This window comes from Hyperolius riggenbachi, chromosome 2 (assembly GCF_040937935.1).
Source record: "Hyperolius riggenbachi isolate aHypRig1 chromosome 2, aHypRig1.pri, whole genome shotgun sequence".
In the NCBI taxonomy this organism is placed as follows: Eukaryota; Metazoa; Chordata; class Amphibia; order Anura; family Hyperoliidae; genus Hyperolius; species Hyperolius riggenbachi.
This window is the reverse complement of record NC_090647.1, coordinates 293293337-293305623: the sequence shown is the minus strand read 5'-3', so window position 1 is coordinate 293305623 and position 12287 is coordinate 293293337. Positions and strand designations below refer to the sequence as shown.

Below are 12287 nucleotides of genomic sequence, written 5' to 3'. Positions count from 1 at the left end.
TAAATACTCTTACTCCAGGTTCCCTTTAAAGTTGCTCATACACTAGACCATTTTACCTGTCTATCTGGCAAAAGCACTGTGCTCAAAACTGATAGAAATTGATGCCCAATCTGCTCTGTCATTTGCGCAGGACACAAAATTTTGCTAGATTGGACATGAGTCAGGAGTGCGTTGCTAGCAATGTTTGATCTGGGGATGACTAGCGGAGTGTTGGCAGCTCTCACCTGTCCCGCCAGTGTATGTCGTGTCCCCCCCCAAAATGTATATTATTTGAATGTTACGGCCAGAACCCGTAGTGTGGCCACTTCGCGTTCTGGCCGGCCAATGTGCGAAGTGGCCGCAGCGCAGCGGCCAATGTTAGAAATGTAATGTTTACGCCGTCTCGCTGCGGCCAAATTTATGACAACTTTGCCGCCGGCTATATTTCATTAAATTAAGCAATGTAATAGATGAAGCCGCCGGCTTTCGCACTGCCTCTCCTCTCACCCCCCCCACCTCTCTCCTCGCCTCCCATACAATAAGTAGCAGCCGGCGGGGACATGCAGCCGGAGAGTCGTTCGTCGCGGCAGGGGCAGCAGCAGAGTGGGGAGGCTGCAGACATTGCTTCTGCCAGCACCCGCTCTGCAGGAACGGCAGGATTCCCCTGTCGCGACGAACGACTGTCCCCGCCGGCTGCTACTTATTGTATGGGAGGCTGGGGGGGAGAGGAGAGAGGCAGTGCGAAAGCCGGCGGCTTCACATTGCCGCCGGCTATATTTAATTCAATTAAGCAAGTTGTCATCAATTTGGCCGCAGCGAGACGGCATAAACATAACATTTCTAACATTGGCCGCTGCGCTGCGGCCACTTCGCACATTGGCCAACCAGAACACGAAGTGGCTGTCCAGAACGCGAAGTGGCCACACTTCGGGTTCTGGCCGTAACATATACACTGTTTGACTTGTTTGTAGGGAAACACAAAAAATATAGCAGTACTTTTTACATGCTTCACAGTATGTATTGAAAGCAGCTGATGGTGATATATTGGCCTTTACATGTGAATACCGGACACTGGAGTAGCTGTAACAGTTACTGATAATGGCCTATTATTTTCCTTTCACAAAGCCAGTCCAGGAGCCTTGGCTTTTGCTGCTTGTCCCTTCAGATTACTCCCTAACAGCACAGTGGAAATTGTTATTGGTGTTTAGGCAGGTTTCAGACCTTTTGGGTTATAGCTGTATGATCAGTGAGTTATAAGCTTATACTAATACATTGTTGAGGTCCACTATTGACTGCATGTGGCAGCACATTGCAGAGTCTTACACATGCTATAGATCATAGTCATCAAATGTTAATTTGTGGTCATTTTAGGTTAAAAAGACCAACTATTAAGGTAGCCATACACTGGCTCGATTCCCGGCCGTTTCGACAGCAGATTCGATCCTGGGATCGAATCTGCTGCCAATCGTTCGCGGTAAACGCAGCCGCCGATCCGATTCCCTCCCGGAATCGGATCGGTCCGTCGGTCGCGCCGTGCGGGAAATTACCCTCGATCGCCCGCCGGTAAAGTGCGCGTCGCTAGCGGCGGGCGATCCGATCAGGTATACATTACCTGAGGCTGGCTCCCGGGCGTCTTCTCCGTGCTGCACGGCTCTGTTCCGGCTCCATCCATCCCGGCGCTTCCTGTGTCACTGCAGTGACCAGGAAGTTTTAATAGAGGGAGCTCTATTTGAACTTCCTGGTCACGGAGTAACACAGGAAGCGCCGTAATGGATCCGGAACAGAGCCGTGCAATGCGGAGAAGAGGACCCGGAGCCAGCATCAGGTAATGTATACGGGGGGGGACAGGCGGCAGGAGCAGCTCAGCAGATGGTGAATCGGTTTCAGGCTGAAATCGATTCACAATCTGTTTGCAGTAAAGGCAGCCATACGATCCCTCTCTGATCAGATTCGATCAGATAGGGATCTGTCAGCTGGTCGATCTAATGGCACATCGACCAGTGTATGGCTACCTTTACATTTAAAATAAACCCCTTACCTCCCACCCTCTCCCATAGTTGCCTAAAAAATAAATAATATGCATATAAAAAAATGACATACATAAATAGTTAACTTTGGGACTGAACTTTTTCAATATGCATGTCAAAAGGTTATGTTAATGTGATTTATGGAATGATGGCCTTTCATTTCCAAATAAAATTTTGGCGGCATACATTGTACTAGGGAAATATTTTTAATGTTTTAATAACCAGGACAAATAGGCTAATAAAATATGTGGGTTTTAATTACGGTAGCATGTATTATAAAACTTTAATGACCGAAAACTGAGAAGAAATAATTTTTTCCATTTTTTTTCTTATTTTTCCGATTAAAATGCATTTGAGGAGCTGTCAGCCATACTATCTCAGGGAAAAAAAAAACAAATATATAAGCAGATAAATACGTGCTCTACTTACATAACATATGTATTGCACTGTCCACATTATGATTCCTGTGAATTTTATTAGGGAAAAGTAGAGAATCCTATTCTAGACAGTTTCCATATTTACTGTGGCTATTTTGAAGACAGTCGTGATGTAATATCTGCCTTTAGTCTCCTCTGCCTGATTTGCCTGCCCTTCACTATAGAAATTTTGGCCAATCAGAGAGGAACAGAGGTGTGGAAGGCGAAAACAGGAGGGAAAGAGGCTTCAGCCAATCAGGCTGCATTAGTTAAGTCTCTTTGAGGGGAAGTAGGGAAGCAAAAAAGACAACCCAGCATGCCCTGCAACTTCTCTTTTGTGTACCAAATTTTCTGTGTACCAAATAAGTCATGTAAACTGCGGAATGTTAATTTATCAACAAGAAAAGTAATGGTGGTCTTAACTTTTGGATTGCCTGGTTAGCATCCTTATTACTTGTTTACCAGATAAAAATAAGGAATTGATTTTTTATTTTATGCCCGACAGTTAATCTTTAAACCAAAATAATTGTTGGCAAAGTGTACCACCCAAAGAAAGCCTAATTGGTGGCGAAAAATTAGATCAACCAATTTTCAATTTATTGTAAATGTTATCATCCTGATTCAAACATTTTTCTGTAAATAATTAACTAGTCTGTTTTTGGCTTTGTTTGCGCCCTCTTTTGTCTGTATAAATTCTGTTGTTGTAGCAGATGGGTTATGTGAGTTGCTTTGCAACAAGCCATTATATTGTGCTAGTATTGTCATGGGAAGAGGTTGGCAATGCCAGCATGGCTTAGCCCTTCAACTGTTTGTGAAATGAGTCTCTGCTGCCTGCCGAGATTTACTTAGGCTATGATGTCAAAACTAAAGGTGTTATGTATGCGGTTCTACTACAAAGTTATACTGACTTTGGTGGTGTATGAAATTCAACTCACCCTTGGAGTGTCTCATCACCTATGGTAATGAGCCTTCATTTAATTCCTGGTGGCGATTCGCATCTGAGGTGAGGCTCTCTAGCGCTCACTTCCTGTGGTGGAAATAACAAGCATTGTAAGCTTGTGTATTGACAATACTTGCTACTGGCATGTGCACTGCAACGCAAACCTTTTTTAAATAGTTATGGTGCCATTGATCAACACACTTTGGCGTGGAAGTTGACCCATAATGCGCTGATGCTTTTGCGTCAGATGCGATATGGTGCATTGCACCGCATCAGTTATGAAATGTTCCACTGACTTTCATTACTTTAGTGTTACCCTGCGTTAAAAACTGGTAACGCAGTGAAAGGCTAAGGCTTTCCACTGGCCTGATGCCGCTGTTGGTCACAGTGACATCAGCAGTATCAGGCCAGCGAAAAGCTGCACATTCAGGATGCGTCTGCAAGGAGGGCAGCGGGGGAGTGAACTTGAATGGTTTGGCACTGCTCTATAATACAGGCAGCGCAGGGGGACAAGTAAAGGATGAATTTATCCATTTAAAAAGATAATTGTTTGGAAAAACTAGCTTACACTATTTGTACCTAGCAATTAGGTTAGATACAAGACTTTTACATTTGCAGTTCCAGCCCACTTCAAGTTTTGTATTTGATTAGTGCAATGAATTAACGGTAATGTTTTATTATTGACATCAAACAAATGACAGCGCTCATAGGCTGCAACTGAATTGTAGACCAACAGAGGCATGCAGAGCCCCACAGGGCTAAATACATGCCTTGAATGCAAATCATGTACTAGTCCTAATCTATAATTTGAATGCAAATTGATGCACATGGATGCAGCTATAATGTTTTATTATTGGTCTATGTGTCTATGAGATGTCACCTTACCTACTTTATGTATGTTTGGTATAGGTGGAAATCCAATGGCTGTGATAAGCAAGCAAGTAAATATGGAGCTGGCAAAAATAAAGCAAAAATGTCCACTTTATGAAGCAAATGGACAAGCTGTAAGTTCACATTGCTATACTGTAAGTTTGACTATTTAATTCTATTCCATATATTAGTATTGTTTCCCCTCCATGCAGTAATTTTATTTATACTGATATAAGCTTTTATAGCTCCTTACGTTATGAGCCTTTTTATTTTATCTTTTCATTATTAAATGCAAATGTATGTAGCTTAAAAATAGACCAATCTAATTCCAACTCGGCTTCATTTCATTGGTCATTTTCAAGATGCATAAATTGGCATCATTTTGCGTATCATTCACCATCCCTGTTTGCCAGTCTTGAAATAAACTTTGAGCTCTTCCTGATAATGTGATTTGTCTGACAGTGAAGATTGCCACTCATTATAGTACAAAGTTGTACAGAAAAATGTAAATTCCCCCCCCCCCCTCTCCCCCAACACACACACCTCCCCCCAGCAAAAAAAAAAGTGATCAAATGTCCTTTTACAAATCCATTGGGGATACTATCTCAACATGCTGACATGCTGAGACATGAGGCTGCACTTGTTAGTTGGCGCTGTCTGCAATACCTAGGTTCAATGTAATGTTTTTCTACATCATTTTATGTACTCTCCGGCCCCCCAGCAGTATGAAGTATTCTGACCCGGCCCTTGACCGAAAAAGTTTAATGACCCCTGGTTTAGAGCTTATAGCCAGATGGTCATCATTACAGCCTTTGGCATTTTAATCAATGGAGGTCCGTAGTTGTAGCCTGCTTATTTTCCTTATGAAAGCTGTTCTTTTTAAAAGGGATGATTGGAATTTTTATTTTCTGCAGGCACACTGCACTTGTTACACCGTACACCCAACTTGTGACACGGCTTTTCGCTTGCATTGCAATGGTTTTGCACACACCGAATAAAATGTTTTTTACATCTTTGATATACTTTTTTGATTTCCTTTTTTCTGGAGCTTGCCCTTCCTTTATATTTTTGTTCTCTTTTGGGGGGGCTTGGGTATTACAGCCACTCATTCTCCCTCCTGCCCTTGGTGATGGGGTGTGAGTGTGGGGTAGGGGAGGCACTCATTCCACCTCCTGACAGCAAACCTGAGGTCAGGTGCCCCTCTTGAAATAACACCTATAATTCAATTACTTGCCCCTCCCTAGTCTTTACCTTTTTAAAATCGCCGCTCTCCCTGGTCTTAGTTGCTTGTAGTTTAGAGCATTTTAATTATAGTGCCGACCCCAGGTTTAGATTCAGGATTAACTCACTGTGGATGTTTTACATGCGTCCCAGCTCGTTCACGGCACTCTGAGCAGGGATGTGGCTGGCAAGAGGGCGGTTAGGGAGGGACACACAGAGGAGGTCAGCTTCTTCCTATCCCTAAAATATTAAACAATTTTGACACACTTTTTTTTGTGTGGTCGATTTCGGTTACTGGGGACGACAGCAAAGGTTAAAGGACTGGCTACAGAGGTATGTGTGACATAAAGGCACAAACCTGTATTGCTAATTTTATTTATTAAAACTGACTTCAGTTATGCTTTAAGAGGATAAATATGTGGTAGAGGTGTTATCCAGAAGACAGAGATGGTGTTTAAAAGGAACCTAAACTGAGAGGGATATGGATGTTTCCTTTTAAACAATACCAGTTGCCTGGCAGTCCTGCTGATCTCATTGACTGCAGTAGTGGCTGAATCACACACCTGAAACAAGCATGCAGCTAATCCAGTCTGACTTCAGTCAGAGCACCTGATCTGCATGCTTGTTGAGGGGCTGTGGCTAAAAGTATTAGGGTGCGTACAGACATGCGACTATAGTCGTTTGAAACGATCGTTACTGACGGCATTGCCCGACGATCGTTCGTAAAAAGTGCACAAACGATCATTAAAACGACCGACCAACGAGATATGTCGTTGGTAAAGAACGATCCATTCTGCCAGATCTTTTCCAACGACCATCGTTCAAAAAGTAATGTCTGTACAACGATCGGTCGTTGATCGTTCGTTCTCAAAGCTTTGCACATGCTCAAACGGTTCTTTTTGACACTTGTGTTTGAAATCAGTTTATACATCATGTTGCGCACGCAACGCTCGTTCCAAGATCGTTCGTACACGAACGATGTTCAAAGTAGCCTTTCTTCAAACGATCATCGGCCGATACCTCCTTTAACATCGTTCGTCGTTCAGAACGAACGATCGTTATCGTATGTCTGTACGTACCCTTAGACACATGATCAGCAGGAGAATCAGACAACTGGTATTATTTTAAAAGGAAAAATCCATATCCTTCTCAGTTTAGGTTCCCTTTAATCGTAAATTGTTCTCACTTTTTGCAGTTTGAATGCAGATTGGTACTGGACTAATCTAAATTGGCAGCAAATTGGATTGATCCATGCAAACTGCAATAAGTTTGCATGAAGTTGTTAAAATGAACATCTTGTCATTGATCGTGTATTCTTGACGTTGCAGACCATTGAACATATTTTAAGTTCCACTTTAATCTGTCGTAGTATAAAGCTAGCCATACACCTAATTGATTTTTGTGTTTGACCTATATATTTGATCTTTATATCAAATAGAGCGTGAATTAAATACCCTTTTGGCTGTTTGATGAACAGTGATTATCAAGCTAAAAAATAAAAATCCTCTCAATCGAGCAGGATGGAAAATTTTCAGTCGCTTGCACAGGCATCTGCTGTAATTTTAGATCACTTTCGATCAACTGTAGAACAGTTTACGGTTTCTGACCATTTGCATCACCACCCAAACTGCACTTGGTTGTTGGGAGAAGAGGTTTGCATAGTTTCCTGAACAGTTGACAGACCCCCAAAAATAAATGTGCCTTTTATTTTTTTGCATAGGCCACTGCGTTCTCAGAGCAGAAGGCAGTGCAAGTTTCAGACATGTCCCACAGTGCTGTTGTATCACCAGAATTGTGGTGCAAACTTCCACTTCTGTGTGGACAATCCGCAAAAATGGAGGATGGGGAGTACTTGCGCAGAATTTTGGGCTGGTGCTAATAACATCTCTTCTTTGCAGCTTTAGTGATTTTTTTTTTTATCCCAGTGATCCAATTTGATCGATGTCTTCTCAATTGACGTAACTTTTTTCTATCAAACAAAAATATTGGTCGTTCTATCGATATATTTGAACTCTGTGAATATATAGCTACCTTAAAGTGGACCTGAACTCAGAACTTCCTCTCTGCTCTAAAAGATAAGCAACAGCATAACAATCTTTAAAGAGACTCTAAAATCTCCGAAAATTCTGGTTTTTATTGCAAAAACCTGTTCAACATGATTGCCCTAACTAAAACGCTGCATCCTCGCGGCTGAAATCTAACTAAATCCCCCCAAACTCCCCTTGCAAAATCCACAACTTTTTTGGTCATGGATTTTGCTGCCCTGTGCGCTTCCGTGAGAGGCAGAGCTTTCAGCAGCAGCTCTGCCTTCTACACGCGTCTATCAGCGCGTATCGCCGCCTCTCCGCTGCCCCTCTGTCTTCCTTCATTGAGAGGGGTGGGGGAGAGGCGGAGATGAGCACTGATAGACGCATGTAGAGGCAGAGCTGCAGCTGAAAGCTCTGCCTCTCACGGAAGCGCACAGGGCAGCGAAATCCACGATCAAGAAAGTCAGGGATTTTGCAAGGGGAGTTTGGGGGGATTTAGTTAGATTTCAGCCACGGGGATGCAGAGTTTTAGTTAGGGCAATCATGTTGAACAGCTTTTTGCAATAGAAAGCTGTATTTTCGGACACTTCAGTGTTTCTTTAAAGACAAACATTTGTTACAGGGGATGCAAATCCTGCAATAAATCTGAAGTGTGTACTTCCTGCTTTCCTGGAAGCAGACATGGGGTTAACATCTTGTGTTTACAAATCGGTTGCTCTGTCAAGATTCCTGTGCTGACACAGCTGAGGTCAAATTACAGTTGTGATTAGTCGTAATGAGAGGAATTAAACAGGCTAAACTCTGAATACATACAGGGTGCATTTCTCTACGTTTTTCTTTCTGTTCAGTTCAAGAGTTCAGGTCCACTTTAAAGGACCACTATTGTGAAAAACTAAAATATATGCATATGTATAAGATGTCCATTTTGTTCCAGAGTAAGATGCACTGTAAATTCCCTTTTTCCTACGTCACAATCGGCTTCAAAAATTTGAACTTCTGCAAAACCTGTCAGATCGATCAGATTTTTACTATTTATTGTAAGCGAAAGCAACATTATTATGGTATATAGCACCGACCTATTACACAGCGCTGTACAGAGTATATTGTCTCGTCACTAACTGTCCCTCAGAGGGGTTCACAATCTAGTCCCTACCATAGTCATATATCTGTATATGTATGTATGTATCGCGAAGTGTATGTATCGTAGTCTAGGGCCATTTATTTTAATTTTTTTTGGGTGGGGGAAGCAATTCACTTTTCTGTATGTTTTTGGAATGCGAGAGGAAACCTCAGTGCCTTGAGGAAACCCACGCAGACATTGGGAGAATATACGAACTTCTTGTAGATCCCTGGCTGGGTTACAAACTGGGAACCCAGCGCTGAAAGGTGAGAGCGCTAACCACTACGCCACCGTGCTGCCCATAGGAAAAAAGTGGTTTATTGTGCATTTTACTCTAGCAGAAATGTACTTTTTATAAGTATGTGTACACATATATTTTTGTGCTGTAGTGGTTCTTTCATAGCTAACAGCTGGCCCCTGCTGGTCACATCAATTTGCTGATGTATTTATTTACATTTGCAATTTTTCAGGTACCAAAAGAGAAAGATGAGATGGTGGAACAAGAATTTAACCGTTTGTTGGAAGCTACCTCATACCTTAGCCATCAGCTAGACTTTAATGTTCTTAATAACAAACCTGTCTCATTAGGACAAGCTCTGGAAGTGGTAATACAGTAAGTTAAAATATGTATTATAACCTCATTTTGACAGGCTGATAATATGCCCCCTGTTTGAATAAGCAGAACGGTAGTAGACTAGAGACTCAGTGTTTGCTCTTATCTAGTTTTGCAGTCTATCCAAAAAGTATTGCCACCCAGGACGGAAGAGCAAGGCTTTACATACGCTTTAACTGCAGAGGCGAGAAAGCTTTCTTCCACATGCGTAGCCAGATTTGAGGAAAGACCGGTGCATAGGGCGCTGGAAAGGCTAAGACGGCAGCTCACGCTCGCTGTCCGTTCACCCACCTTTCCGTCCGCTTGTCCATTCATGCGCCTGCCTACCCACATACGCTGACTAGAATGATCTGCATGTTGCCCCCAGTAGTGTCCACTCGCATGTTATCTCAGAGTCAGACCTCACATCAGCGGTTGCTGGAATCAAAGATGAGACGAATGCTGCACTGCCTGAGTCACCTGGGCAGTAGAGTGGACCGATTGGCCTCAGCTATTTCCACCGGAGCCTGAGCTGCGCAATGCTTTTCATACATTTATTTGTGCTTTTTTGATTAAGTGGGAATAAACCTTTCTTAGGCCTCACACATTCACAATAGAAAATGCAAATGGCTTTTATTGCAATGTATGCATTCGCACACTATCGGCACTGCCATGCGTTGCGCTGTTGATTCCACTCATTACAGTCATTGGGTCAGCATTGGGTTTTGCTGACTGAAAATGCATGTAGCAGTGCGATGTTGCATTGCTGCACACCACATGTAGTCTGAACGTCAGACAGTGCAGTCTATACATTCCTGATTTCTTTGCATGTTGCACACAATACATGTTGCTGTGCACATTTTGGCAACCCGTATGGTGTGCAAAACGCGAGATCTGTGTGTGTGTGTGTTTATATAGTGTGAACGAGGATTTGATGCTTTTGGTTGATATTCACTATGTGTGTTTAAGCAAGTTGATCTTGAAAGTGTGTGTGTCTACGTGGTTTAATTCACTGTCTTGTTTCTGTCAGACTTCAAGAAAAACACGTAAAAGATGAACAGATTGAACATTGGAAAAAAATTGTTAAAACTCAGGAAGAATTAAAAGAATTGTTAAATAAGGTAAGCACTTTGCTTGTTTTGGATAGTGGCAATAGCTTTGCATTTTCACAGATTGTGTAATTTTTGTGTCCCATCATCCCCTCATATAGTAGTATAAAGTAGCCTTTGTGCCTTCTCCCCCTCAGATATTAGTACTAGGTAACCATTAGGCCCCCTTCCTCCTCCCAATCACCTTCAGCGCCCACCACCACAAATGGTAGTGTACGGTAGTTTTTGGGACCCCTATTCCTTTAGGTACAGCCACCGACTGCAATGTTAATTTCAGCTATAGTGGCGCTCAGTGTTTACAACAGGAGTACCCATTATCTGGAGCCTCAGCTAACCGGCATGGCTGAGGGGGATAACGGGGTCAGAACTTTTGGGATTTGAAGTGCAGAAATAACTTCTGTTAAAAAGTCTTCTATGAATCCTGCAGCTTCCAACAGTGGAATAAGTAGTTTAGGTTAAGGGGGAGTGTTAGTTTGAGAAGTAGCTATGAGGTAGGGTTAGTGGTTAGGAGCAAATAGGAGGGTTCGCTTGAGAGGTTGGTTAGGTAAAGCAATATTAAAATATAGACAGTAGTGTTGATACTGTACTGTTGGCCTCACCCGTGATCTTTTTTTCCGATGTATGGTCCCTTTTCACACACCTAACTCCAAACCCCTCAATTAGTAGTTATTTGGTAGTTCATAGCTCGTCTGACTGTTGTCCTGATGTGCTGTAGAGAGAGGAGCCAAGAATGGCTTTAAACATCCAAAACAGCCGCCTCTGTGAACAGTCTGCTTCCATGCCAGTTCTTTCCCTTAACCAAATCACCTGTTATGTCTCTGTAGACTGGCATGTACTACAACCCAGGTTACATGATGGTTTATCATCTCAACAGATGGTTAATTTAAAAGAGAAAATCAGGGAGCTTCATCAGCAGTACAAGGAGGCATCAGAAGTAAAGCCTCCTCGAGACATCACCGCAGAGTTCTTGGTGAAGAGCAAGCACAGAGATCTGACAGCCCTCTGTAAGGTAGGACTGCACATTATCCAAGTGTTGCTTTATTTCCATTTGACAGGCTGAATTCAATAACTTAGGACTGTCTCTTCACACTAGGACTATGATCAGTTAGCAGAGGCACAGGCAAAGCTTGAAGAAAAACTACAAGAACTTGAAGCCAATCCTCCAAGGTATGGCCGGGTGTGTGTATGGAATGCTGCATTTTCATAACCTACTGAGGGGGCGTGGCAATACTTGTGGGAGGACGTGGTGATGGCTCCTATACAATATAGGGTAACCAACTTATTTAGGGAGCTTAAAGGAATACTGTAGGGGGTCAGGGGAAAATGAGTTGAACTTACCTGGGACTTCTAATGGCCCCCCGCAGATGTCCTGTGCCCGCGCAGCCACTCACCGATGCTCCGGCCCCGCCTCTGGTTCACTTCTGGAATTTCAGACTTTGAAGTCTGAAAACCACTGCGCCTGCGTTGCCGTGCCCTCATTCCCGCTGAGGTCACCAGGAGCGTACTGTGCAGGCCCAGTATGGTCTGTGCCTGCGCACTACGCTCCTGGTGACATCAGCGGGAGCTGATACTGGGCCTGCACAGTACGCTCCTGGTGACCTCAGCGGGAATGAGGGCACGGCAATGCAGGCGCAGTGGTTTTCAGACTTCAAAGTCTGAAATTCTAGAAGTGAACCGGAGGCGGGGCCGGAGCATCGGTGAGTGGCTGCGCGGGCACAGGACATCTGCGGGGGACCATTAGAAGTCCCAGGTAAGTTCAACTTTCCCCCCACCCCCTACAGTATTCCTTTAAATCAATAAAGCATTACTTCTGCCAGTCATTTGGGTTACAAGACCACTGTTAGCTGCAATATACAGGATCTTCTCAAAAAATTAGCATATTGTGATAAAGTTCATTATTTTCTGTAATGTACTGATAAACATTAGACGTTCATATATTTTAGATTCATTACACACAACTGAAGTAGTTCCAAGCCTTTTATTGTT

At 43.1% G+C, this 12287-nt stretch overlaps 1 protein-coding gene across 2 annotated transcripts in view; it reads left to right on the top strand.

Moving 5' to 3' along the window:
- Positions 1-12287, top strand: part of KDM1A (lysine demethylase 1A) — a 56916-nt gene that overhangs the window by 26179 nt on the left and 18450 nt on the right. The window contains exons 8-12 of one of the 2 annotated variants that reach the window (XM_068268949.1): positions 4272-4366; positions 9071-9213; positions 10223-10313; positions 11176-11310; positions 11395-11468. In XM_068268949.1, coding sequence (XP_068125050.1) covers positions 4272-4366; positions 9071-9213; positions 10223-10313; positions 11176-11310; positions 11395-11468 — 538 coding nt within the window. Of the gene's footprint in view, positions 1-4271; positions 4388-9070; positions 9214-10222; positions 10314-11175; positions 11311-11394; positions 11469-12287 lie in introns of both variants that reach the window. The other variant, XM_068268947.1, reaches the window with a different exon arrangement.